The following is a 23,227-nucleotide window of genomic DNA, read 5'->3' as shown; positions in this document are numbered from 1 at the left end:
TAATTAACTTTCTGTGGAAGGTTGGCTGGTAGAAATGTGTCCCACAACAGTTAATATGAATGTTTGTTTTTAGCTTTTAAGTAGTCATCAGCGCAGAAGCACAATTCACTTTGAGTTGTCTCTAAATGGAATAGCTAAATCAGGAAGTTTTAGCTTCTCTCTCAAGCATCCTTTGCTCTAAACTGTATCAGCCAGAAAAACTCCTGTAATTTGCTGGAAAATTAAACCAGCCCAGTTCTGCTGGCCAATATCTTGTGGAGTCAGGATAAGTAAATAAGAGGCCGTACACTTTTCACAAAATTTTAGTTTAGATGAAGATCACAATTCTTTTTAATTATTACAAAAAATGCTGCTGTTCTAATTATTGCATAAACAATGTACATATGTTAATGAACTCCTCTGGAAGGCTGGAAAGCAGTTATAAGAAAGAGAAAGCTCCAGTTCCACGGCCCCACATATTTTTAAGACAGGCTTTAAGTACAGCCACAGCAGTCTCTTGGAAACCATTGTGAGTAACAGTAAATCAGTTAAGGATTAGCAGAAGAGTCTGGGTTGCAAGCACCCAAGAAAGTTTGCACATTTTACCAGAATTAGAGCTAGAGCTTCACTGCACAAGGGACTCCTGTTCACAAGGATGATAGTTCAGCACTCAGAGAATAGAAGTATCCTGTTTTGGATACAATTCTGAAAGCTGCTCCTGAATACCTGGATATGTTGTCTCTTACTTCCAAGTGCCCTACAAAGGTCTTGGATCTGTGTTTCTCTGAAAGCTGGATGACCTCATTCTTAGGTTGAAACACACTCCTCACTCAGCAGAGAGAACTTGTCATCTGTGTAGTAACTTAAATTGATTTTGGTAATAGTGAAGAGAGAAGGAAACGTCTTTTATGAGGTCTAAACAACTAACTCTTACTGGAAGAGGTCTGTGTTTTGTAACTGGAATGATAAAAAAAAGTGATGCTTTCTTCTGACATAAAAGATGATGCACATGTTCCGCTGGTCATTGAAGAGCCTCCCACTCCCACTTCAAATCCTGTTTCTGAGTGTCTCATCAAAAGAGAAGGGTTTTTTATTTCAATCTTTAGGCAATTATGTAGTTAATTTAGTCACTGAGGTAGATAACTCAAACATAATTTCAAATGTTTCATATAAATCTTTCCAAATAATTGCAGCAAGAAAGCACACTAATTATTGTCACCCAGTAATCACAGCAAATACAAATTGATTGCATGGTATAAATGAGTATACTGATTGATGAAACAAACAGATGAAAAGAGATGTTGTCACCCCAGAACATTTCAACTTTCTTTGGAACAAAATTTCTTTAAGTTTGGACAAAGGATCCACCTTTACTCCAACTCTGACACAGGTCAACCTTATACTCATTAAGTATGAGTCCAAGTTTGTTTAAAACTGAGCATAAAACTCAGATGGGTAATTTTATTTGTTCCACATCACTGCAGTAATAATTCTGAGAGGAAAATAGTTATCTGAGTTCTGACTAATGAAAGAAAAATCCCCAAAAGTAAAACGGCAGTGTGAAACACAAAAACAACCAAGAATGTTCTCTATTCCTGGAAGTCTCTTGATCACTTGATTTGGGAATGCTCACTTGAAAACATGAACTGAATGACTCCAGGGCTCATGACTCTCTGCCCTGGTTATTGAATTCAGGTATGAACAGAACCTCAATGAAAACAGATCAAGAAACTAGAAGGCAAAGAAAAAAACAATCCTGGACAGATAAAGAGAATCAGAGAGAAGCACAAGGATAGCAATTCACGTTTGGAAGAAAACAGTTATTAGCAACTGAACAAGGCACATAAAGACATTTCAAGTGATTAATACCTATGAGACTGATATTGGACATTTCTCCATCCCGGGAAGTTGTAAGACTTACTTATGTCTCTGTTGTGAACACAGAATTGGCAATGTTACAATGTCTTGAATCAGGCTCCAAATCTATGACATTTACCCCTGCACTTCTTAGCTTCAACCACACCACATGGAGTTTAGCTGACATAATCCAGGCAACCAACTGATGGCTTTTGAGCTGAGATTCAGCCATCCATCCCTCATTAGAGAGTTTCCTCAACCACAGAAAAACACACCTATATCTTTGTGACTCAAATGACCAGGAGATTGGTCTCTTAATCTCAAATAACTCCAGAAGCATAATTAAGTCCTAACACGTACTGACACTATTGAAACAACTGAGGTGAAAAGGCTGCCTTGTGGTCTTTGGTAGATCATTTTCCTGTTTACATTTCAAATAAATCAATCCTCAATTTTATAATAAAATAATTGATCTGATTATATCTGATTTCATCAGAACAACTCAAGTGATGAAGTTACAACTCTCACAAAATCTCACTGTCCTCTAGCCTTTGTTGATATTTCAACATTCGATTTCTCCTGATCTCCCCTTTTCCGGAGTCTTTGCACCAGCCAAATCACTGTCATTCACCCTCTCACTCTGTGCAGTGCATCTTTAAGTGTTGAGCCTGTTTTTGAGCTGGATCTTCCCCCCCTCATCAAGCCAAGGGGGCCTGAGTCTTACAGAAGTGTGATCCCTCCCCATGCCCTCCCTATTATTGCCTATCCTGAGACCACACCCAGGATATGAGTAAGGACGGACCCCTAAAAGCTCTCCTCCACATGGGACCCAGCGTTGAGGGCCAGCGGGACCTCAGCCTCTGCAATCGCAGCCCGGGGCGGCCCGGCCCCTCACGGCGCTCTCCCGCCCTCCGCCGCCTGCCCTGAGGGCGCGGGCGGCTCCCGCCGCTCCCCGCCCTGTGGCGGCCCCGGGGCCATTGGGCGCGGCGGTCCCCGCCGCCAGCGCAGCCCCCTGCCCGCCCGGCTCCGCCCGCCACAGCCACCTCGCCTCACCGCCCCTCGCCGCCCCTCGCCTCTCCTCGCCTCCCGCTCTGGTGCCACCGAGCCGAAGCGCCGGACGGGCAGCGGGCGGGCGGCCGCGCCATGAGCGCCGAGTGCAGCAGTTACCTCAACGCCGACAAGGTGCTGGTGAGCGGGTTCAGCTGCCCGCGGGCGGGCGGCGACGCCCGCGCCGTGTTCTGCTGCGGCTTCCAGGACGTCAAGTACTGCTGCGATGACCCCCACAGCTTCTTCCCCTATGAGCACAGCTACATGTGGTGGCTCAGGTAGGGGAGCGGTGGTGCCTGCCGGGGAAGAGGCTCCGGGCGGGAGACCCGTGGTCGCCCGAGCTCGGCTCGGGTGTGTGTTTGTGAGGTACTTGTAGCCGGGCACTTTCAGGCTGCCTTTGTCCCGCCGAGAGTAGCGGTAGAGCTGCATCTTCAGCCCAGAGAGACTCTTGCTCATGCCAGGGTAGTTTCTGAAGGAATTAACTCGTGGTTTTGGTAAGGAAGCGCTGGGAAACGCTCGGTGTCTCTGGCAGAGCATCCGGAGCGTCTCCCGCCCTTCGGGCGTGAGGAGAGCGGTTGTCTCGGGGCCTGAGCGCGTAAGATGCTGCGTGCCCTAAAGTTCCCAGAGACTTGAGCTACTTTTCCGTGTAAGATAAAGCACTACGCAACTTTCCACTTGGAAGGGGCGGATAATGAGCCTGGTGCTCTCCCGAGATAGTGCATGGATCCGCCTGGCTCTGGCTGGGAGCAGCGGCAGGGAGGGCTGCACTCAGCCAGCCCGGCTGCTTTCTGTGCCTGATTCCCCTCGGGCTCCGCAGCATCCAGGCTGGCCGTGTCAGGGTGTTAGTACCCCTCTGCATGGGGCTTTCACTCTGTTTCTTATGGACTTGTTATTATCCTTGATTTTGTCAAATCCCCTTCTGGGCTTGCTTATACCGTCTGCTTCTGCAACCCTGGTGGCAGCAGTCACTACCTGCTGTTTGAATATAGATCCTTTTATCTGTTTTATAGTTCCCTACTACTTTTCCTGACTGTCCTCTAGTATTTGGATTGTAAGATTTGGTGAACAGCAATTGCAGGTTCAGTTTATGCACAGTGTGTAAAATGTTGTGAGCATTTTGGGCATCTATTCTCAGCTTTCACCTTTCCAAACTGAACATCTTTTGGATTATCCTTGAGGCAGATGCTATGTCACACTGATCGTTTTGGTTCCATCTCATCCATACTGTTTTTCACTCCACAGGGTTGATGTTGGAGGTGCATAATCTGGAGCTGCATGTCCAAGGTGTGGGTGTGGCAAGGTTCTACATGTGGCCAAATGTTGCCTCCAGTCTCACTCTCAATTCCATTCTATTGGTGGCCAATGTGTTAATGACTTTGTATGCCAGTTCACATCAACTCCACTGAAGACTCTCAAACTTTTCTTGAGTTCAGAGCTGCCTATTCTGAGTTTATTGCTACATAGGCTTGGTTTTGTCCTTTATACATTACATTATGTACACTGAAACTCATGTACACACCACTTTTGCCTGCTCACTCGGTTTTCTGTAAGACTTGTAGCGTTCCTTGCCCTCAGCATTTGATTGCTTGTAGGGGCTTAGGATCATGAGAAACTCAGATTTCCTTCTTCATCAGGTCATAGATGAAGATATAAACAAAAGCCAGTCTCAGTGACATTTCTTTACACTGAAAAAGAGACCACTTAAGCCTTGCACTTTGCTCCTTATACTTTTAAGCAGCCTTAAATTTGTAGCAAAACCTTTCCCTAATCCTATATAAATTCAGTCTTTTCAACCCCACTTTCAGTGCAGGGCTTTGTCCAAAGGCTTTTTGAGACATGTAACTCTGTCTGCTGGGTTCCTCTATCCATGTGCCTATTGACACTTCATAGACTCCAGCAGGTTAACAAGGCAGTGTTTTTCCCTCATCCTAATGCTGATCCTTTCATTAAATATTTTATGTCAGGAAGCTGTAAGTGCCATCAGCTCCCTGGGATGGAGCATGGTAACGAGATGATTTGGGGTAGAGGCTTTACCATCAAAGGACCTGTCCCTCCTTTTTGGGGAGGGTGAACTTGGGTATGATAGCCAGGCTCAATTCAGCACTGTGCAGCCAGACACTGTCAGCACCTCGGCCAGCAGCTCTGCAGTTCCACGTGTGAATTCCCTCAGGGCTCCTGACTTAATGCTGTCCAGTACTGTGGACTTATTATTTTAATTTATCAGATCTAATATTTGATGTATTATTATCTAAAATATACTTTGTCTGGTGCAAAGAGTGGGTTGATTGTGGTGATCTCCCAGCCATCCACCTCTGTGACAGACACACAATTATTTGGCTTCTCTGATGTGAGAAGACACCTCCAAGTGTACTTTTTTACACTTCTGCTATCAAATACTCTATTTTAATGCTATATTTTTGCATAGCCTTTGACTGTTTCAATCACAGTAAACCCTCTCAAGATGGCAGAAAAACTGAAGGAATAAGTTAATATTGCATCACAACATCTCATCTGGACGTTGTAGTGAAGAGTCTTAAGGCTTGATCTTTCCAAAAACTACCTCCAAGAACTGAATCCCAGGAGAGGCTTTAATGAAGTCCCTCTCTGAAAGCTCTTCCTTTAAAAAGATTTTGTAGGGTCTGAGAAGTGACTGCTTAGCCTTCATCTAAGTCAGAAATTTGGGCCTAAACTTTGAAAATTAAGGATTTTTTCCTTCTTTCTACAGTAGCCCTAAGCTGCTGAAAGGTCTCATGGAAATTGCCATTAGTGGAGTTTTGGTTGTGCTTAACTTCTGCCATAAATGGCTTTATTCATTGTATAAAATAGGTGAATAAATACAATTTACCTCTGTAAGCAAAGTTAGTGGTTAGAATTGAATCACTTCCTATAAGTGTTTTCAGTAACAAATAGAATACTTTTTAGTTATTAACACGCTGGAAACATTATAGTATTACATTATTTTGAAAACTATACATTTTCACATGACAGTTCAATTAGTAGTTTAAAGAAAACAAAAATAACATTTTCTGCCCTCTCAGAATGTTTTGGTGATCACTAGACTCTTACTGATATTGGTTGGTAACAGCCACTGATATTGGTTGGTAACAGCCATATGATAAAATAATCCTTAAAATGCTTTTTTCTGACTTATATACTTTTTTTGGCTAAATAAAATAATAAAGTTTGGGGTTTTTTTTAATCATAGATCTTGGAAGACTTATTTCCTCAAAGAAGAGGGAAGAATGCATTTTGCTGTCTCTTACAGTTGTCAGGAGCTCATGGAACAGGGAAGGCAACATTAGGAAAAGGCAGAATTCATCAGAAGGTTATTCAGCTTTTGAATCCACAAAACACAGATGCTATAAAACACCAGCAAGCCAAACACTGAGCAGCTCAGCCTCCAGAGCAGTGTGCTGTGCATGCCCATGCAGTTATCACATCTGCTTTACCTCCCAAGCTGACTGGAAGGGGAGGAATGCTGAGCATGTGGTATTTGTACTGAAATGCAGCAGTTATGTTCAGTCAGCCTTTTTATTTCTCTTTGTTCTAAAATATTTTATGCTTATTTTTGTCACTCTTCTATGAAGTCTTGTTTTTATAATGGCCTCTTTCAGTATCAAATAGAATATCCATTCCTAAGCTGTATCTTTTAGGTTGCATGTAATAATATATATGTGATTAAAATTCTGTTAAGCCACACATAGGTTTTACTCAAAATGCCTTCTTAATTCATACCTACAGAGCCATGGTGGCCTAATACTGAGGCCAAGCTTTGCTTGGCTGTACCAACCTTCAGGCATCTGTTTTGGCTTTCCAAAATAGCAAGTCTTTTCTTTCTCTGTGCCCATTCTCCCAGTCTCTCGAGAATATTTATCTGTGTGCTTTGCAAATACTATGAACGACACGTCACTGCAACAATGGCATTGGGAACATTTGATTTACTTGGATCCGGGTGACTCATGAGCTTCCTTTTATTCTATCAGTGGGCAATACTGCCTCTGCTTAGCCAATATTTAAATTTTCCCTGGCTTTTGGTGGTGTGGATGGGCTAAGTTTATGAACTAAAAATAACTGTAGGTGTGTGATGCTGAGCATCCACTGACAGACAAGTTGATGGACCCACTCAGCAGCTCTCTGGACACAGCCTGGAGATCGCTGGGGAGGCTGCTGGCAGAGTGGAGCCTCTCTGCTGAGTGAAGCCTTTGGCTGTGCTGCAGGCCTGGATGTGGCACTCAGTGTAACAGCAGTGAAATGTGTGGTATGGCTCTATCTTTATATGGAAAATAACTTGAGAGAGTTCTGTTTGCATTTCCTACCAAACTTAACATTGCTTGGGTCAGGGCTACCCCATGGCCTTTAGTGCCATCCTTATGCAAGATATCTGCTTTGGGGTTGAGTGGGTTGTTAATGCAGGAGGTTTTGCTCCCTAATGAGACCACAGCTGTGGGCAAGAGGGACTTTTTAGTTTGCTTGTTTAGTGTCTCTGCTGTCAGAAGACTGGTCTTGAAGACACACCCTGAGACCTATAGACTATTATCATGTGACTGCTGGATGGCCTTTAGACAGTGTTTAAGGTAAAGAATGGAAGGTGGCAAAATGCTTTTAGCAAGGACTTTTTAAAGCAGATATGCAGCACCATAGTAATTGCTGTAGAATCTAGAGGACATGCTGTAAGATTGTCTTTATTTTCAGAGGAGTGTTATTGTTAAAGTAGTCAGTAATCATAGTTATTTGGTATTTTGTTTCTAATAACAGCTTTAACATGTACAGAATGAAAGAAAATATTGTATTCTGGTTAAGAAATGTCAGTGTTCAGAGCTGTGGAAGAGATATTAAATTTCTCTGAATTAGATTAATTAAGAAACAACCCTCCATCCCCAAACTTTAACCAAAATTAATCTTGTAGAACTTAATTATACCTTCTCTGTGGGTTGACAGCTTCAGCAGTTTGAGAACAATCTGGTATCAAAACATTGTGTGTTTAAAAAGAGTAAGTACACGTTGTCCTGATTCCTGATTCATTCAGGAAGTGGAATCAGAGTATCTATTTGGTTTTGTGATGCTGGTGAGATCTTCTCATGTTGCTGCTGGAGCATGATAAACATTTCTTGTAGCACATAACCTATGATGAGTCTTTGACCTGGAGAGTTCCTCAGGTTTTTCTTGCCTTTTCCTTTTGTAACTCCCAAAGCATCTTACACAAGTTGTGTAGTGATACTGAAGATTCATTGTGCTCTGCAATACACAACTGTATTGTCCGTGTCATCTTCTACAACTGCATGGAAGGGAGCTACAACCAAGAAGTAACAGATGTTTGAATAGAAAAATGTATAATCATTAATATGTATTGATCTATTTGGCTTTAGGGCAGCTGACTCTGCTTAATGTTTGGATAATGATGAGCAACCTCCTTAGTCTTGCAGTGCGGGCTGGAATTTAAATGAAATCTTACAATAAAGCTTGTACTGTCATGACAAAAAAAGCACAAATAACTATTTCTGAAGAGCCTTGTTTGTATCACATGGTTCTATGTCTATTCAGCCTTCTGTAATATGTATTTCTTCTATTTTGTCTATTTGGGTCAAGGTGTTCCAAGTGAAAATGCAAAATAAGGCCAGAAACCAGGTGAGATCTCTGAGTGGAGGTCATATTCAGATTCCATAGTAAGCAGAATATTGCTTGTCTGCAAGTTTTGTTTGAGCCAAAAAACAGTAAGAAAAAATTTGTTTAATATGTACAAGTATGCACAAACACATAAAGATGTCCTATTTAATGCAGATGATAAATACTATGAAAAATCTTCAAAAGAGTCAAGCTGATCTTTGCAGAACTATTTTGCTGATAACAAATTATTTCAGCTGGGCATGGAGCTAAATGTTGCCCAGACTTCATTACTGAATCTGACCAGTAACTAATGAAAACCTCATGTGAAAGTCACAGCAATATCTGCTGTTCTCATCCTGCTGATTTTAAGAATTTCTCCTGTGGACATATCTGTGTGCTGGTGCTGTGGGAGCTTGTAGAGAAGCTTTGCAGTATCTTGAATGTAAAATTCATAAAAACATCCCAAGGCACAATTCTTCTCATCTTCCTGCAAGGCCACAGTAGAGTTGACTTCTCCCGGATAGCAGTGATATATAAAGGCATTTTTATGACTAGAGGATGGAGCTTGTAGAATTCAAGACATTCATCTCTCTTCTGTCCTTTTGATGTCTGTCAAAATTGTAAATATACCAGAGCAGTAATATAAGGTTTCTCAGTCCTCAGACTCCTCATCTGTGACCAAAAGGCTGCTGTTTAATTTCACCAGAAGTCAGGATCTTTGTCATGGACTGTAGAATAGAGGACTGGAACATGGAAGGCATCAAATGGCCCAGGAAAGTGTAGGAAATGATAGCTAGACTGTATTATATTGGGTCTTTTATTTCATAATGAGAATTTTATGTTAGCAAAAGAATTGAAAATAAGGGTTGGAAATCAGGAAATATTTCTGTATATACATATACTGTCTCACTATGTGCCTATGGGAGATGTATAAAATAGCTTTTATTCTGCAGGATATCACCTTGATAAAATCTACGTAAAATCTATATGTTTGGCCTCCAGAGTAATTAATTCCTGCTTCTTTGATGCCTTTGATATTGTGAGTAAACTAATTCAGCTTTAGTTTTCCTTTTACTGTGACAAAGATCATGGGAGAATTTCTCCAGTCTTGATTGGAGATTTATTTCATTAATGCAAAGGCAGAATTGTGATCACAGTACTCCACCCTGCTCTGCAGAGCTGCTAACAGAGTTGAATAACATGGATTGCATGGGTTTTTATACTATACAAATGGCATTTCAGACTGAAAATACACCTTTAATAGTCATGTTGTTCGAGCTGCCTGGAACCCTAGAATCCCTCTCAGTGTGTGCACTGAAGAACTTTTTGATCTCACTGATATCAGTTACTCCATGAAGTTATTTTTGATTTTCATAAATACACTTTAAGTCAGACTTGGGAGTCATATGCATGAAATGTCACTGAGGGCCAGATGTTCAACTGCTGTCTAATGTCATTGACTCTCCTGAGGGCAGTGAAAAAACTGCAGTTTATGCAATTGAAGCATTGAGCTCTAAACTTTGATTTACAGTAAAATACACAGTTACTCCCATGCCTGAGTACAAGTTAACTCCAGACATCATCTTGACCATTGTTTTAATGGGTCCTCCAGGCTGTTTGTACACTTAATTTTTTTTTGTTTTTCTCTCTTAGTGTTGGAGCACTCGTGGGCCTGTCAATAGCAGCAGTGGTCCTCTTTGCTTTTATCATCACTGTGTGTGTTCTCTGTTATTTGTTTATCAGCACCAAGCCACGCAGCAAACTTGATACTGGTTTGAGCTTACAGACAGCAGGTAAGACCAGTTGTTATTGATGTGCATTATCACCTGCAGAGGAAAAGCCTTACTCTGTCTTAAATTGGATGTGGAGGAATCCAACAGTGTGTGTTTTCTTTCTGATGGGAATGTCAAGGTGTAATCAAGCTGTCCTGCTGTATGCCTGCTCTGTGAAACCTATCCCAAATTCAAAACATTTAGCACGAGCTTAGTATATTTATTTAGTAGTAGGAAAAATGTAGAAGTTTGCACTACTGGGTGAGAGTAAATTAGCTCCTTTATCAGGAAGAGACTTATTGATTTAGTTGCTCTGGATTTCCTGTCAAGAGTACATAAACATATAGAAGTGATTCATTCTAGAAATAAGAATCTCAGGAGAGATTTTAAGTGTATTTTCTTGTGACAGAGAGAGGTCATTTTTTTTCCCTTTCTTCCTGACATAGGATCCAATCTTTGAAGTCTAAAACTCTTTGTTTCAGTAGCAGTAGTCCATGCTTTTGTGCCCAGATTGCGTTGGCAGATGCCTGCAGGAACACTGCATGTAGTCTGCACTAACCCACTCACATGGGAAAATTGCTGCTGCTGCTACTCCAGTTCACTAAATTTGTGAAATCTCCCTTGGCAAGATGGGGTGTGATAAGTTTAACCCTTTGTCTTGGACTTCCTAAATGAACTGCTTCAGAAGTTCAACCAGTAAAGTTGTAAGAAATAAAAGAAATGTTGTACTTATGTCGGCATTGGAAATTGAACAAGTTGAAAAGGGGGAATAATTCTTGGAAAAAAGCTCAAGTTTTCTATTTACTTGTTATTTTAAAATGCTTCTATACCTGCATGGCAGTAAATGACCAATGAGTTACTGTAATTTCAGCTCATTATAGAACAGTATGCCCCCTCCTGAGTGTCTAGTTAACAGAGTCCACTTCATATCAAGCTTCCTATGTGTAATTTTCTTCTCCAGAGAATGCAGGCTTTGGTTTAAATGTGGTTCATGGAGCTGTCAGAACTGCAAAGCCTCCCTTTGTAGCTGTGTGAGGTGAGCAAGCTGCTAAAGTCACATATTCAGCAAACTGCTACTAATCTGCAAATTGAAAACTTCACACTTGTCCTGGAGAGAGAGTGGAATTGAGACCTGCTAGCTAGAACAGCCTAAATAGACTCTTGGGTGGGATGAACAAAATGCTCTCGTGCTCTTCAACAAGATGGTCGTGTCTTAATTATAAACAGGCATTATGCTTTTGAACGTGTTGCTGTTTAATTTATTCCCTCAGGTTTTCCTGCTATGGCAGCAGCTCTTAATCCACTGCCAGGATAGCAGTTCTGTATTTCTCATGCCTTTTATTTTTGTGCCAGACATGTTTGGCACGTGAGGAGCTGGGAAGGAGGCAGGTGCTGCTGCACCACTGCTGCCAAGCAACTCCATCTTTCTGTAGGGACTCGAACTGTGCTGCAAACCCACATCCTGCTTGGGTGGCAAAGGCTGTTCTCTTTCTAGGGTGAGGTGAACAGCATCCCACTGATGACCCAGCATTCATGTAGGCATTCCAAGCCACAGTTCCAAACCTTATGAGGCTGGGAAGCTCATAAGATGCTTTTTCCTAGCCATCTTCTGTGTGGTTTGGAGCTTTGCTTGGACAAATTCCTTTGTATTTAAACACGGTTTTGACTGCTCTCATCTTGTGTTTTTTGCTTTTATTATTCTGCTTCTTTGCCTGCTTCAAATGAAAATTATTTCACATCCAAATTCTCATAGCTTTGGTGAGGTGGGTTGCTGGAAATTGAAAGCCATTTGCTTTGCCAAGGTTGAGAGATCTTTGGAAATGTTTTAGGCTTTCACTGACAAGCCTGAGTGCTTGCCTTCATCATACTTGGGTTTCTTTTGCATAGAAGTCATGCAAGGGCTGAGTGTCTGACAAGATGGCTGGTTAGCTGCTTGCAGCCCTGGAAAAAATAAAAACAGCCTTTCTCCTCATCTTTCAGTTCTTCTGAGACTGCAGGATAACTGTACAATAAGCAATAAAAACAAATTTAAAAATTAAACCAGTTTTTAGACGCTTCAGAAAGCTGCAGGCCTAAAGGCTGTGAGTTTTAAGCATGAGCTCAGTTCAATACAGCTTTTTCTGAACTAGCATAATTTTGCCTTTAGATGAAGGCTGTGTCACACTTTAGTTGTTGTGCAACATCTGGATCCCTGGAGCACTCAGAGAGCACTCATTTTTGAAAGCAGTATTTTTTATTATATTCAATTTCACCCATAGTACATCAGCTCAGTTGGAGTTTCGTATTTCATTAAACAAACAATTGGTTATTTTATGCCTTTCCCTATCTCACATAATAGCAAAAGCTGGTCATTGTTCTTGGGCTTATCCAAGATCTTCTAAATACAGAAGTGGAGTGGTTGAATTTTTACAGAAATAATATCCAGATCAATGATAAATCTAACAATAAACTGTATATTAAGCCCTTTTTTAAAGTTTCTGATTTTACAAAAGGCATATCAACTGGAATTTGTCTCTGTTTAGCCTTAAACAAATGGTCTTCCCTAGCATCAGCACAGATCTTCCATTGCATCAGCACTGAGTGTTAGAGATTGGGTTCTTAAGTTAGCTAAGGATGCTTTAGCCCTTGCAAAAATTTACATTTTAGTCTGAGCATTGAATTTCAGGAAGAATGAGCTCAGCCACTAGTTTAGACAAAGAAGAACTACTTAACTGTTACTGGAGTTAGACATTTCTATTTGTAGAGTGCAGTTGATCCATAATATGCAAGACAGTATGTGCAGGCAAACACATATAAATGAAGATTCTGCATTTCAGTTGCTTGTTAAGCTCTTTCCAAGAGAAAGTATTTTTCACTGAACTCATTGTAGATGTTTTTGTTTCTCCCATTTGAAGGCTGGGGATGTGTAATAGTGGTAAAAGAAGGCTCGAAGAAATCTGAGCCCTGAATACGCAAACATGATGTATTTATTCAAGGTGAAAGTGAATTTGGTCATGTGTTTTGTTCTTCTTTTAACAAAAAACTTCTCTTTTTGGAAAAGGTTTATCCCCTTCAAAATGTGGGCAGCTAGATGTCATGGGATTTTAAGTGTTTTGTTAAGGCTGAATCAATAATGCTGGAACATCCCCAAAGTGCAAGATAGGGAGGACTGAGTAAATATTGCATAACTGTCAGGATGGGAGAGGTGAACAGGCAGAGAAGGGGAACTCCAGAGGCACACCTTGACTCTGGGAAAGGTGCACATACACTTGCCTTGACCAGGCAGCTGATGGGAGAGGAGTGATAATCTCTGCTGGCCCCTGAGAATGGGCTTTGCCATCAGAGATGTGAAAGGTGGAGAGAGTCTCTCCACCTTGGTGACCCAAACAGTTTTTGATCACATTTTCTGAGTTGCCCTGGTATTTCTCAAAGGTCTGGAAAGACCTTTGAGATGAATTGTTCCATGCCACTGCAAAGCATGAAAAGCAAATTACATTTTATGATGATAACTAATACTTTTCCCTTAAAATTTAGCACAGGAAGGCCTCTGTAAATGTGTTCAGAGTCAGACAGGGACCTTTGGGTTGGAATGTGAAAGAATTGTGGCCTTGTAAATTAATCATAAGTGCTAGGAAATATGTGCTTTAATAGAAGTTATTAATTCCTTGCCCTTGCAAAGCAGTGACATCATAATATGCAAAAGTTCATGGTTTCATTTCATAACAAGGAAAAACACAGCTTGAAAAATAGCCAGATGACTCTTCTGTCCCTATTTCTCTCCTTAATTAAAGATTCCTCATGGGGAGTTATTCACATATATTAAATATTCACACATTGTTTTTCCTAGCTCAGTACAATTATTTTACTATTGGTTGTGCAAGCAGATAGCTGCTGTCTGAATTCAGATGCACTGCTTGGCTTTTGGAGTGTACACCCATAATTTTGCCTTCTAGGATTAGGAGTAATTTCAACTGTATGGTGTTCTTGTAGCTGGCTTTAAATTTCCCCAGTTAGGCTACTTTTATCGGTGCCAGTCATCTACCTCAGATTTCTGTATGGGGAAAAATCAGCCAAATGGCCTCAACTGTTGAAAAAAAAACACTTTTTTTTTTTTTTCTTCTATTTAGGAAATGAAGAAAATTTCCATTTTAAAACTGGGAATTCAAATTTAATGGAAGGGTGCATCACTAGAACAGATTGAATTTTGAAATGTCTTTATTGGACTCCTTAGCTTTTAAATTTCCCAGACCTTCTTGTAGCAGCAAGACTTTTGCAGCTCATTAGAAATTATGTTTTTTACTACAAATATACCCATAGCTGCTGTAGGCTTCAAAAATAAAGTGCCTTCCTCTGTAACTGATAAGAATTCTTTTTTCTTCTTTTTGGGTTTGTTTTTTCCCCAGCTGAAATAACTCAGTTGTTTTCAACTAAGATCTTTGCTTAAAAACTATTGTGCAGATTTTTAAAAATGTTAAACTACCAAATCCCATTTCTGCATTTTTGAAACCGAATTGCAATTTTTTCAATTCAAACAAAATAAAATCAAATGCAGGTTTCAAAACACTTCCATAACAAATAATTCCCCTTTCCCAACCTGCTTCGCTTCAGGTTCTTATTAAATTAAAATATTAGCATTCTCAACTTTTCATCCCTTTTGGGATATAGGGCATCTGTTTTTCAATCCCTTCCACACACACTTGCTGGAGAAAAGTACCCTGCCCAGTTAAGTTTATCTTTTTTGTCTCTCAGTGTTGGCCCACACTTGGGAAAATGGAAAATGAGGTCAGAGACAGTGTTGAACTAAAGGGTAATGGGAAATACAGGGAGGCCTGGGAGGGAGATTGATGAGCTCCACAAGGAGAATTAGATGACAGGATAAAGCAGAGAGAGGCTTTGGAGCTGGCAGATAAAGGAGAAAACTTCAAGGAGCTGAATGCTCCTGGGAGCTTTTGGAAGAGGGATGGGACTGATTGAGCTGGGAGCAGCAGAGCAGGGAGGCAGTGATGCTGGAGGGGATGGAGAAAGTCCTGGGGGCCAGGAAGTAGAGCAGTGGCTGTGGGTGGGCTGGGGAGCAGAAGCCTGGTGCTTGGGGAGAGAGATGGAGAGGGAGCCTGGCAGAGTGGGAATCATGTACAGGGTTGAGATTTAGGGCAGAGGAAAGGGAGGGGAGACTCCAAATATGACTTTTTGTTCATGGACATGGGGACTATCGTGGGAAGGATAATAGCAGAAAATATGGACTGGAAACATAATGAGGAAAGTGGGAAGGGAATGAAAGAACGAATATCAGGTAAGAAAGAAAATAAAGTTAAAAGTGCATTTAGGAAAGTATTTTCTTCTAGAACTTTGTTTTCTCAGCTGCCAGCAGGGATCAGTGAAAACTGGCAGAGTGTCTCTCTACTCCCTTCCTGCAGTGATCCACTGCAGGCTGCCTTTGCTTTAGTTACTCTGCTCAGATGGGCAAACTTGAGTTATCTGCACTGAATCAAAAGATTCCTTCCCTTCTGCTCCAAGTAAGTGTCTGTATCAGTTAGCTGGTGGAATTTTAACTATTACTTACATTAACCTATGAAGTTGTGCTCTGAAAAACAATTTTCAAATGCTACTAAGCTTCAAAACCAAACACTCAAAAGATGGCAGATGCCAGAACTAAAGCTTTTGTGGGAAATTGGTAAAATGCTAAAACTAAAAAATAGCTTTATCTGCTCCTGTCATCGTGTTAGTCTTTCTATAAAACTTGGGTAACATTTGCAAAGAAATATTGTGAGCCTCCCTACGCACACTCAGAGCTTTGGGGTCATTGGATGAAGGTGACTGAAAGCAGCAGTGACTGATTTTGTTTGGAGAGGGATGAAAGTTTGAGATTTCTGGTCTGTTTTCTTGAATATGGGAAATTTTTAATGCAATTTCTTTCAGGAGACTTTCTGATTTCCTGCTACAAGCCCAGCTTATACCACAGTGCTGCTTCCTTAAACTGCTCTTCACTTTGATGTTTATTCCTTTTTAACACAAGTAAGTTAATAATTGCAGCCTCCCCAAGGCCCAGGAATGCAAAGTGGAATGGATTCGATCTGTCTCATGTAAAAATTGTAGAAGATTCCAGGGACTGGGGTTATTCTAGTGCAGTGGGCATTTTTTTGTATTACTACTTGCAACTGATGGAGGAATAATGCTCTTAGTTCTTCTAAAAATGCCTTTGTTTTACAGACAGTGAGGCCAGAGGGAGTTCGTTATGTTAAAGACAGAGCCACTGAATGGATTCTACCAATGTTATGAAGAAAAGAGGTACCATGAGAACATTTTTTCTTATTCTGTTGTGTTTCTATACTCTCTACTCTGTTTTACATGGATTTTATAATTTTTTTTTTTATGTGGGCTTTAAACTTTTTGAAAAGCACTAGCAAACTGTCTCTGGCTGATTTATTTATACACTGCCCTGATGCTGTCCTTGCACAGGGATGTATCTGCAGAGACTTGGACAGAGTCCTTCCCCAGACAAATCTCTTCCAGATTTACTGGCACTGAATACTCCGTCATGGTTATGTGCCAGACAAGATTATATTCCCTTATGCTGTTATTGTCCTTTCCCTGAGCTGTCCTGGGTGCACCAGAGCTTACTAAGGAGGCAGATACTGTAACTTATTCAAAAGAATTTCTTTAGTGATGAATTGCCAGAAAGGCTCCTGTGTGACAAAGGGTGAAAGCAGTGAAGTTTCTAGTGGGCAATTTACTCTTCCATTTCTTCCTGGGGATGCAAGAATCAGTACCAGGTAAATTCTGCTACAGAACTGGAGAGGGTTATCTTGCAAGAAAGTTGATTTTTATGCTGAAATCATGTGTAAAGGTCAAACTGCCTATGGCATAGACCATGCAGAATAGTGTTTAAAATGTACCCCAGTACAGATGAGTTGTACTTCAGACTTAAGAGGACTTTATGAATAATGCAAAGGACTTCAGATGGCATGAAACATGCATTTTACTTTCTGCAGGGGGTGAGAGCTCATGGCTTAACAGCCACAGAATGTGAGAATAGCTGCAGATCAGCAATGTCTATCACAAGAAAAATAAGTGGTCCTGTTTGCTCAGCAGTTGTTTTCAGATGAGCAGGAAAGTAAATGAGTCAAGACTTCCCTCTTTCACTTGTACCCTTAAAAAAGCCACACTGTGCATCCCAAGTGCAAATGCACCTTTCTCAGAGCTCTTTATCGGCATGACAAGTTGATTTTGGCTCCTTGTCCTTATAAAAATACTGAAGTGTAACAAAACTAATTTCAAAACTCCTAACCACCTCCACACATTTTTTTTTCTGCTGTTGCAAATGAAATGGCTTGTGGGAGAAAAATGCCATGGAAAGACTAAAATGGATCCTGCAGTCAGAAAGCCGTCTGTAGTGAGAAAATCCAAAAATATCCCAGGCAGGCACCAAGTACTGAGATGAGCTGGGCTCTGTGAGTGTGGCATTGCTTTCTGAAGGCCATGAGCCTCTCATTTCCTCATGCTTCTCTTTGCCTGCTTCTCTGTCGTGGCAGAGAGGCTGATGTTTATAGGGTGCCTGCTAACCCACTGTTGCTTACAGGGAGAGAATTGAGAGAGAGCTGCAAAGGACGTGGGTAGGGTTTGAATGCATGCGTTAAATAAATACCAAAAAATCTGGAAGCTTTTTTTGTGGATGAATTACCCAACTTTTTTTTTTTGTTGCCAAAATGAGGCTGGCATTGTAGTGAAGACTGAAAATACTTGAGACCATTTGGAGCTAAATCCAGGAAAACTATGTCCTTAGCTTGTGAGCTTTTTTTGCTTCCTGATTCAGAATTGAAAAGGAGGCAAGGATCTTTTCTGAACTTCAGCACGTAAGATGGCTAAGTGTTGGTAGAAATTCCAGGTCTCTCATTGTTTTTTTCTGCTGCTTTTCACATGTGCTTGCTGCAGATTTCATACCCACACCTGTCATGCAGAGCCACTTCACAGAGTAGCATTAAGCCAGAGAGTCCATCAGTGGTTACAGATTTCTGCTGCTGGGAGAAAGCTACAGGTGCCAATTAGATTTCCTTTAGCAGGCATATTTCTTCTGCCAAGTTCACGGAGTTTTAATTAGGAACAGGACCCCTTGTGCCTGGTGTAGTTCAGCATACAATTCAGGCTTGTTTGCTTGCTCTTTTCCAGCAAAAGGGCAAACACAGCTCTTAGTTTTACAAAGGGGAAGGAGAGGAGCTAGGCAGATGAAGGCAGATTGCTTCTAACTTAAAGTGATAGTACATTAAATTATTAACTAGTTGAGCTATGCGCAAGAAAAATCTGACACAGATTTCGTGAAGACAGATCATGACAAATCAATCTAATTTCTCTCTTTGTCAAGGTAATTTTCCTTATCAGGTAAGTGGGAACAAGTGGCTGTGATTGCAGATCATTATGAAAATGCAGTCAAAGGGAATTTGAATGAGAGAGTTGAGAATGAGTTACCAAAGTGACTCATTCTCAATTCTCAATTTTTGGAGGGAAGAAGGATGGCTTGGGAAGTGTCTGGCACATTATCCCAGATAAGTAGTAAGAGCTTGGCTGAAGAACTAAAGAGCACATGAATAAAATTTTTGAATGACACCACCCTGAGAAGGGTTGCAAGACTCTGGGGCTAAAACTACCTTTCAGAATTATCTGTGCCCTCGAGAAATGTTCTGAAATAAAAAAAAAAAAAAAAAAGAAATAGAATAAAAATCAAGGTACTGTAGTTAAAAAGGAGAAACCAAGTCCTCAAGTATAATTAAAGAAGCTGACTAAATAGTAAAGAAATGCTTCCTAATATCCAGTCTAAACCTCCCCTATTGCAGCTTTGAACCATTCCCATGCATCCTTTCACTGGATACCAGGGAGAAGAGATCAGAGAATCACAGCGTAGTTTGGGCTGGAAGGGACCTTCAGGATCATCTAGCTCCAATCCTGCTCTCATTGGCAGGGACACCTTCCAGTAGACCATGTTGCTCAGAGCTCCATCCCACCTGGCCTTGGACACTTCCAGGAATGGGGCACCTACAGCTTCTCTGGGCAGCCTGTGCCAGAGCTGCTATTCTCTCCACATTCCCCTCCTCAGGAAGCTGGACAGAGCAGTGAGGTCACCCCTCAGCCTCCTTGTCCCTGAACTAGACAAGCTCAAAGTCCTAAGGCACTGCTCATGGGACACTCCTTCCACCTGTCCTTCCAGCCCTTTCTCCAGCTTTGTTGGTCTCTTCTGGATGCTTTTGAGTACCTTACATCCTTCTTAAATTGTGGAACCCAGAACCACACTCTGCATTCACTTGGTGAGACTGCACCAAGGCTCAGTACAGCAGGATAACTCCCTCTTCTGAGCAGCTGGTTATTTTTTGGTGTCTGGCCCACCCCAGGGTGGGGTTTTCCTCCTCAGCTGCCAGGGCACACTGCTGTCATCCAGATGGCAGTGCTGGTGAAGGGTACAAATCTAACTTTACATGTATGTCTCAGGTTTTCATTTAAGTTCATCAGGAATGTGTAACCATCCTCAGAGTCTTCAGCAGAAAATAATCTAGACTCTACAAAAAGTATCACTGATAACTCAGATGAGCATCATTCCTCTCAGTGTACCAATACTGATGTTCTTTGCTGGTTAGGATGCTCTTGCTGCTAGTTGCCATCTGCCTCGAGTCCAAGATTTCATGGTTCAGAACTTCTGTCAGTAGCTGAGGTAGCTGAAATTGTCCAGCCAGACTTCAGTACATGTCCGTTTTTTTGCATATCCAGACAAGCATTTGCTTCTAAGCCCATCTGTACCAACAGCTGTTGTGTTTTACCTCAGAATCAATCCTGCTTTAATGAGCAGTACAGCAATTTACTTGTATAGAAATTCCTCGAGTGAAGTTTGGAATATATTCTGGTGTCTTTCAGGGTTAAAGGCACACATTGCAAGTACGTCTATCATTAAAAAGAAATTAAATGCATGGTTTGAGGTAGATGTACTGGTGCATTTTCCAAGAGGCACTGCATAGAAATGTTAGGTGAATGACTGTCTTTATCTACAAAACCTTTTCTGTTTTGTTTCAGCACCATTGTGTGTGGGCCTTTATCACATGCAAGGGGAAGGTCTCACTTGCCCAGCAGAGGAGCAGCAGCAGAGCTGCCCATCCAGAAACACCCCCAAAGGAGGCACTTTGTGTTTCATAGATGTAGTAATGCCCTTTAGGGGTGCTGTTCTTCACCTGATAAATGAGATACTTGGAAAGAAGTATCTGTGCCAGTGAAATGGATTGAGCTACGGGGCTTGTTCTGGATTTTTTTGTAGGAAGAAATTCTTCCCATATTCAGTCTAACTCATAACTGTTACTGGTATTTTGCAGAGCTGCATCCATGACAAAGCCCCCACCAAAACAAGCTGTTGACAGAGCCAAGTGACTTCAAGACACTTCCTCAGCCACAAGGATGGACTGTGACTGTAAGCCACGAGAACCTGACTCGCTCTTACATCCACTGTCGATAGCCAGAGGCCAATTGGAAGCTGTGCCAGGCTGTGTTTGTGTATGGTTGCTACACTGAGAAGTTGTGTGTTTTGATTTGCACGTCAGCTACTGCTGTTCAGTCATTTTCATGCAAATTGTCTCTACCCTGTGCAATTCCAGTGAGATAAGACACTTGTCAAGCAGAGCAGAATTTGGCACACCACGTTGACCAAGCTTTATTTTAAGCTTTCCCCACGTACCATCTCAGTGTTGTGTCTTCATGTCATGAACATGGTTGTCTTTAGCCAAATATGACTGTTCAGTGCACAAACCAATGTGAATGTAGTCCCTCAATAAAATCTGGCATTTGTGTTGAATTTTTCTTAATTTATCATTTCCCCCTACCTTTGTTTCCTCAGAAGATTCTTGTGAATCTTGAAATTATTTTGATAGGAGAATTTTCTAACAAAAGCTGAAATTAATAAAGAATACATTTTTGTAGGGAAATTAAGATTTAAGCTGTTTCACTGGCATTGGTATACACTGAAATGAATTGAAATAAACGTCCACGATTGTTTTGCAGATTCTTCACCAAAACATGTTGGAATATTTCTTGGGAAGCAAACTAAAATTTTCCAGTAGTATTTCAGTTTGGAGCACTAATTTGTGAAGTGTTGAACTTCCTTCAGGTAATCAAAGAGCTCTAATTGCACATTTTATTTCCCCAGAAGCCTTAGGAACAATCAACACAATCCTAACTGTCGTATTTGAGTTGTCAGTTCTTTCAAGCTTTCAGTCTTGAAATCATGAACATTAATGATAATGATTTCTTTTCATCTTGTGAGGGTTTTTTCAGGTGAGTGATCAAAAGAATTTCAAAACTGTTTAACTGTGCTGTTGATATTAAAGCAGTAGACATTATAACTTCCATTTGCAGATGAGGCCTAAAATATTTACCTACCATGTCAATTTTTTCTGTTGTTACACTTCAACTTGTTAAGACAGAATCCTTGTCTGTTGTTGGGGAATGACATCTTTTTGTGTGATAGTGCTTGAAATTTAAACTCTGTAGCTGTCTGGTACTGTACATCAAAACTCCAAAGTGCTTCTGATCTCATCTGCTCTTGTGTGAAATAATAGACCAGTGCCTCCCACTGAAGTAGAGAATGTGGTGTGTGTTCTTCCAATAGCTGTCTGTATATAATATCTCATTAAACTGCTGTTTGCCACTGTGGACTGGGAGAAAATTGAAACCACATTGGATGCATAAAGAAAATGTTATTATAACAACAGGACATAAACCTGATCTTCCAACCTCATAACTTTCTTGATTGGGACTGTCAAAGAGCAGAAGGGAAAGGATTTATGAGTTTTGCCATCTGGTTTCCTTGGAGGATGCCAGCCATGAGATAAATGTTCTGGAAGCATATGCTTCATTTTGAACCACCAATGAAAGATTTATGGAAGATGAAAAAAAAAGATTTAAGTTACTTTAACTTCATACAAATTTGAGTCAGCACTTCTTTAATTTTTTAATTCTAAAGATGCTTAAAAGTAACAAGATGTACCCGATATTTTGAATGTTGCAAGATCAAAATATCTTTGATTTCTGTCTCTTGGGCAATTTCAAAATCTTTGATTCCTCAAATAACAAGGTTATTTTTCCCTCAGATACTGGACTGTTTATTCATTTTGAGTCTCTTAAGACACCAGAGTAACAGAATTAAAAGTGAAAAACAGAATGCAAAAAGAATGGTTCCCGTTCTTTGGTTATGGCCAATGTCTGTTTTTGTTTTCTGTTACTGTGCTTAGGAAAACCCATTCCTTTGCCCTTTTAGCTAGTTGTTTTGTAATTGAGGGTTTCTAAATGTCACCAAAAAGTACCTCCCACACAGGTTTGATTAGGGAATCAGCACACTGCCCAGAACAGCTTTCAAATGTAATGTGCAGTCACAACAAGGGTGACTCCCTGTGCTTAATAGGCATAATAAGCCTTAATGTACTTGTTAGACATAGCCCTAATTTTTGCCCTGGGAACATTTTGAGCTTAAATTGCTTAAATTACCACATAAAGCAAATTCAGGGCTGTTGTGCCATCAGGCATACAGAAGCTACTAAATCTCATAGGAATTGCTGTGACCATTTTTTATTGTTTTTTAAAGTTGAGGAGTTTTTCTAATCATAAGGCCAAAATAAAAGTTGGGTGAAGTAAGCCTCTCAGACTGTGGGATGTCAAAAGTGTGTTTGTGTTTGTGCACACACAGATACCAGCAGAGCAGCACGAGCAGCAGCCCCTGATGGATTTCAGGGGACCAGGCTGGCTGATTCCCACTGGCAGCTCTGGGCCTGGCTGCTTTTTCCTTTGGAGTCACACTGGCAGAAGTGGCAGCTCACTGCAAAGTGATCTACTTTTGTCATCCCTACCATTCTCTAGATGCTGCAATATCAGTAACTGCCTGTTCACTTGTATTACTTAATCTGACTTTGGGTCTAAGTAGAAAATACCTAATCAATGCTGCCACACAATCAGTCAGGTATGTAATGATT

General features: G+C 40.9%; 1 protein-coding gene across 5 annotated transcripts; it reads left to right on the top strand.

Annotated features, from left to right (window-relative positions):
- The first annotated feature begins 2,726 nt into the window (after positions 1 to 2,726).
- On the top strand, positions 2,727 to 22,965 carry SHISAL2A (shisa like 2A). Of its 5 annotated transcripts, XR_014616369.1 has the most exons (6): positions 2,727 to 3,161; positions 10,141 to 10,280; positions 16,155 to 16,523; positions 20,582 to 20,676; positions 21,264 to 21,369; positions 22,945 to 22,965. XR_014616369.1 is itself a non-coding variant. In XM_084211011.1 (4 exons), exons 1-3 carry the CDS (start codon positions 2,980 to 2,982, stop codon positions 16,475 to 16,477), a joined length of 354 nt encoding a protein of 117 aa, XP_084067137.1. In that variant the 5' UTR covers positions 2,727 to 2,979; the 3' UTR covers positions 16,478 to 16,523; positions 20,582 to 21,246. The 5 variants fall into 5 exon arrangements, 2 of the variants coding, with proteins under 2 accessions (XP_084067137.1, XP_084067136.1); XR_014616370.1 differs by lacking the exons at positions 21,264 to 21,369; positions 22,945 to 22,965 and having other exon boundaries at positions 16,155 to 16,250; positions 16,446 to 16,523; positions 20,582 to 21,246; XR_014616371.1 differs by lacking the exons at positions 21,264 to 21,369; positions 22,945 to 22,965 and having other exon boundaries at positions 20,582 to 21,246.
- The last annotated feature ends 262 nt before the right edge of the window (positions 22,966 to 23,227 follow it).

Source organism: Fringilla coelebs (genome assembly GCF_963513975.1).
Source record: "Fringilla coelebs genome assembly, chromosome: 9".
NCBI lineage: Eukaryota > Metazoa > Chordata > Aves > Passeriformes > Fringillidae > Fringilla > Fringilla coelebs.
The sequence above is the reverse complement of the archived record's forward strand: the minus strand, read 5'-3'. Positions and strand labels throughout refer to the sequence as shown.

What these genes read in the sequence shown, in the direction of transcription:
- SHISAL2A (XM_084211010.1), top strand. Translation starts at nt 2,980, where the DNA reads ATGAGCGCCGAGTGCAGCAGTTACCTCAACGCCGACAAGGTGCTGGTG. An exon ending in AGCTACATGTGGTGGCTCAG is followed by an intron (nt 3,162 to 10,140) that starts GTAGGGGAGCGG and finishes TTTCTCTCTTAG; the next exon opens with TGTTGGAGCACTCGTGGGCC. An exon ending in TTTGAGCTTACAGACAGCAG is followed by an intron (nt 10,281 to 16,154) that starts GTAAGACCAGTT and finishes AATTTCTTTCAG; the next exon opens with GAGACTTTCTGATTTCCTGC.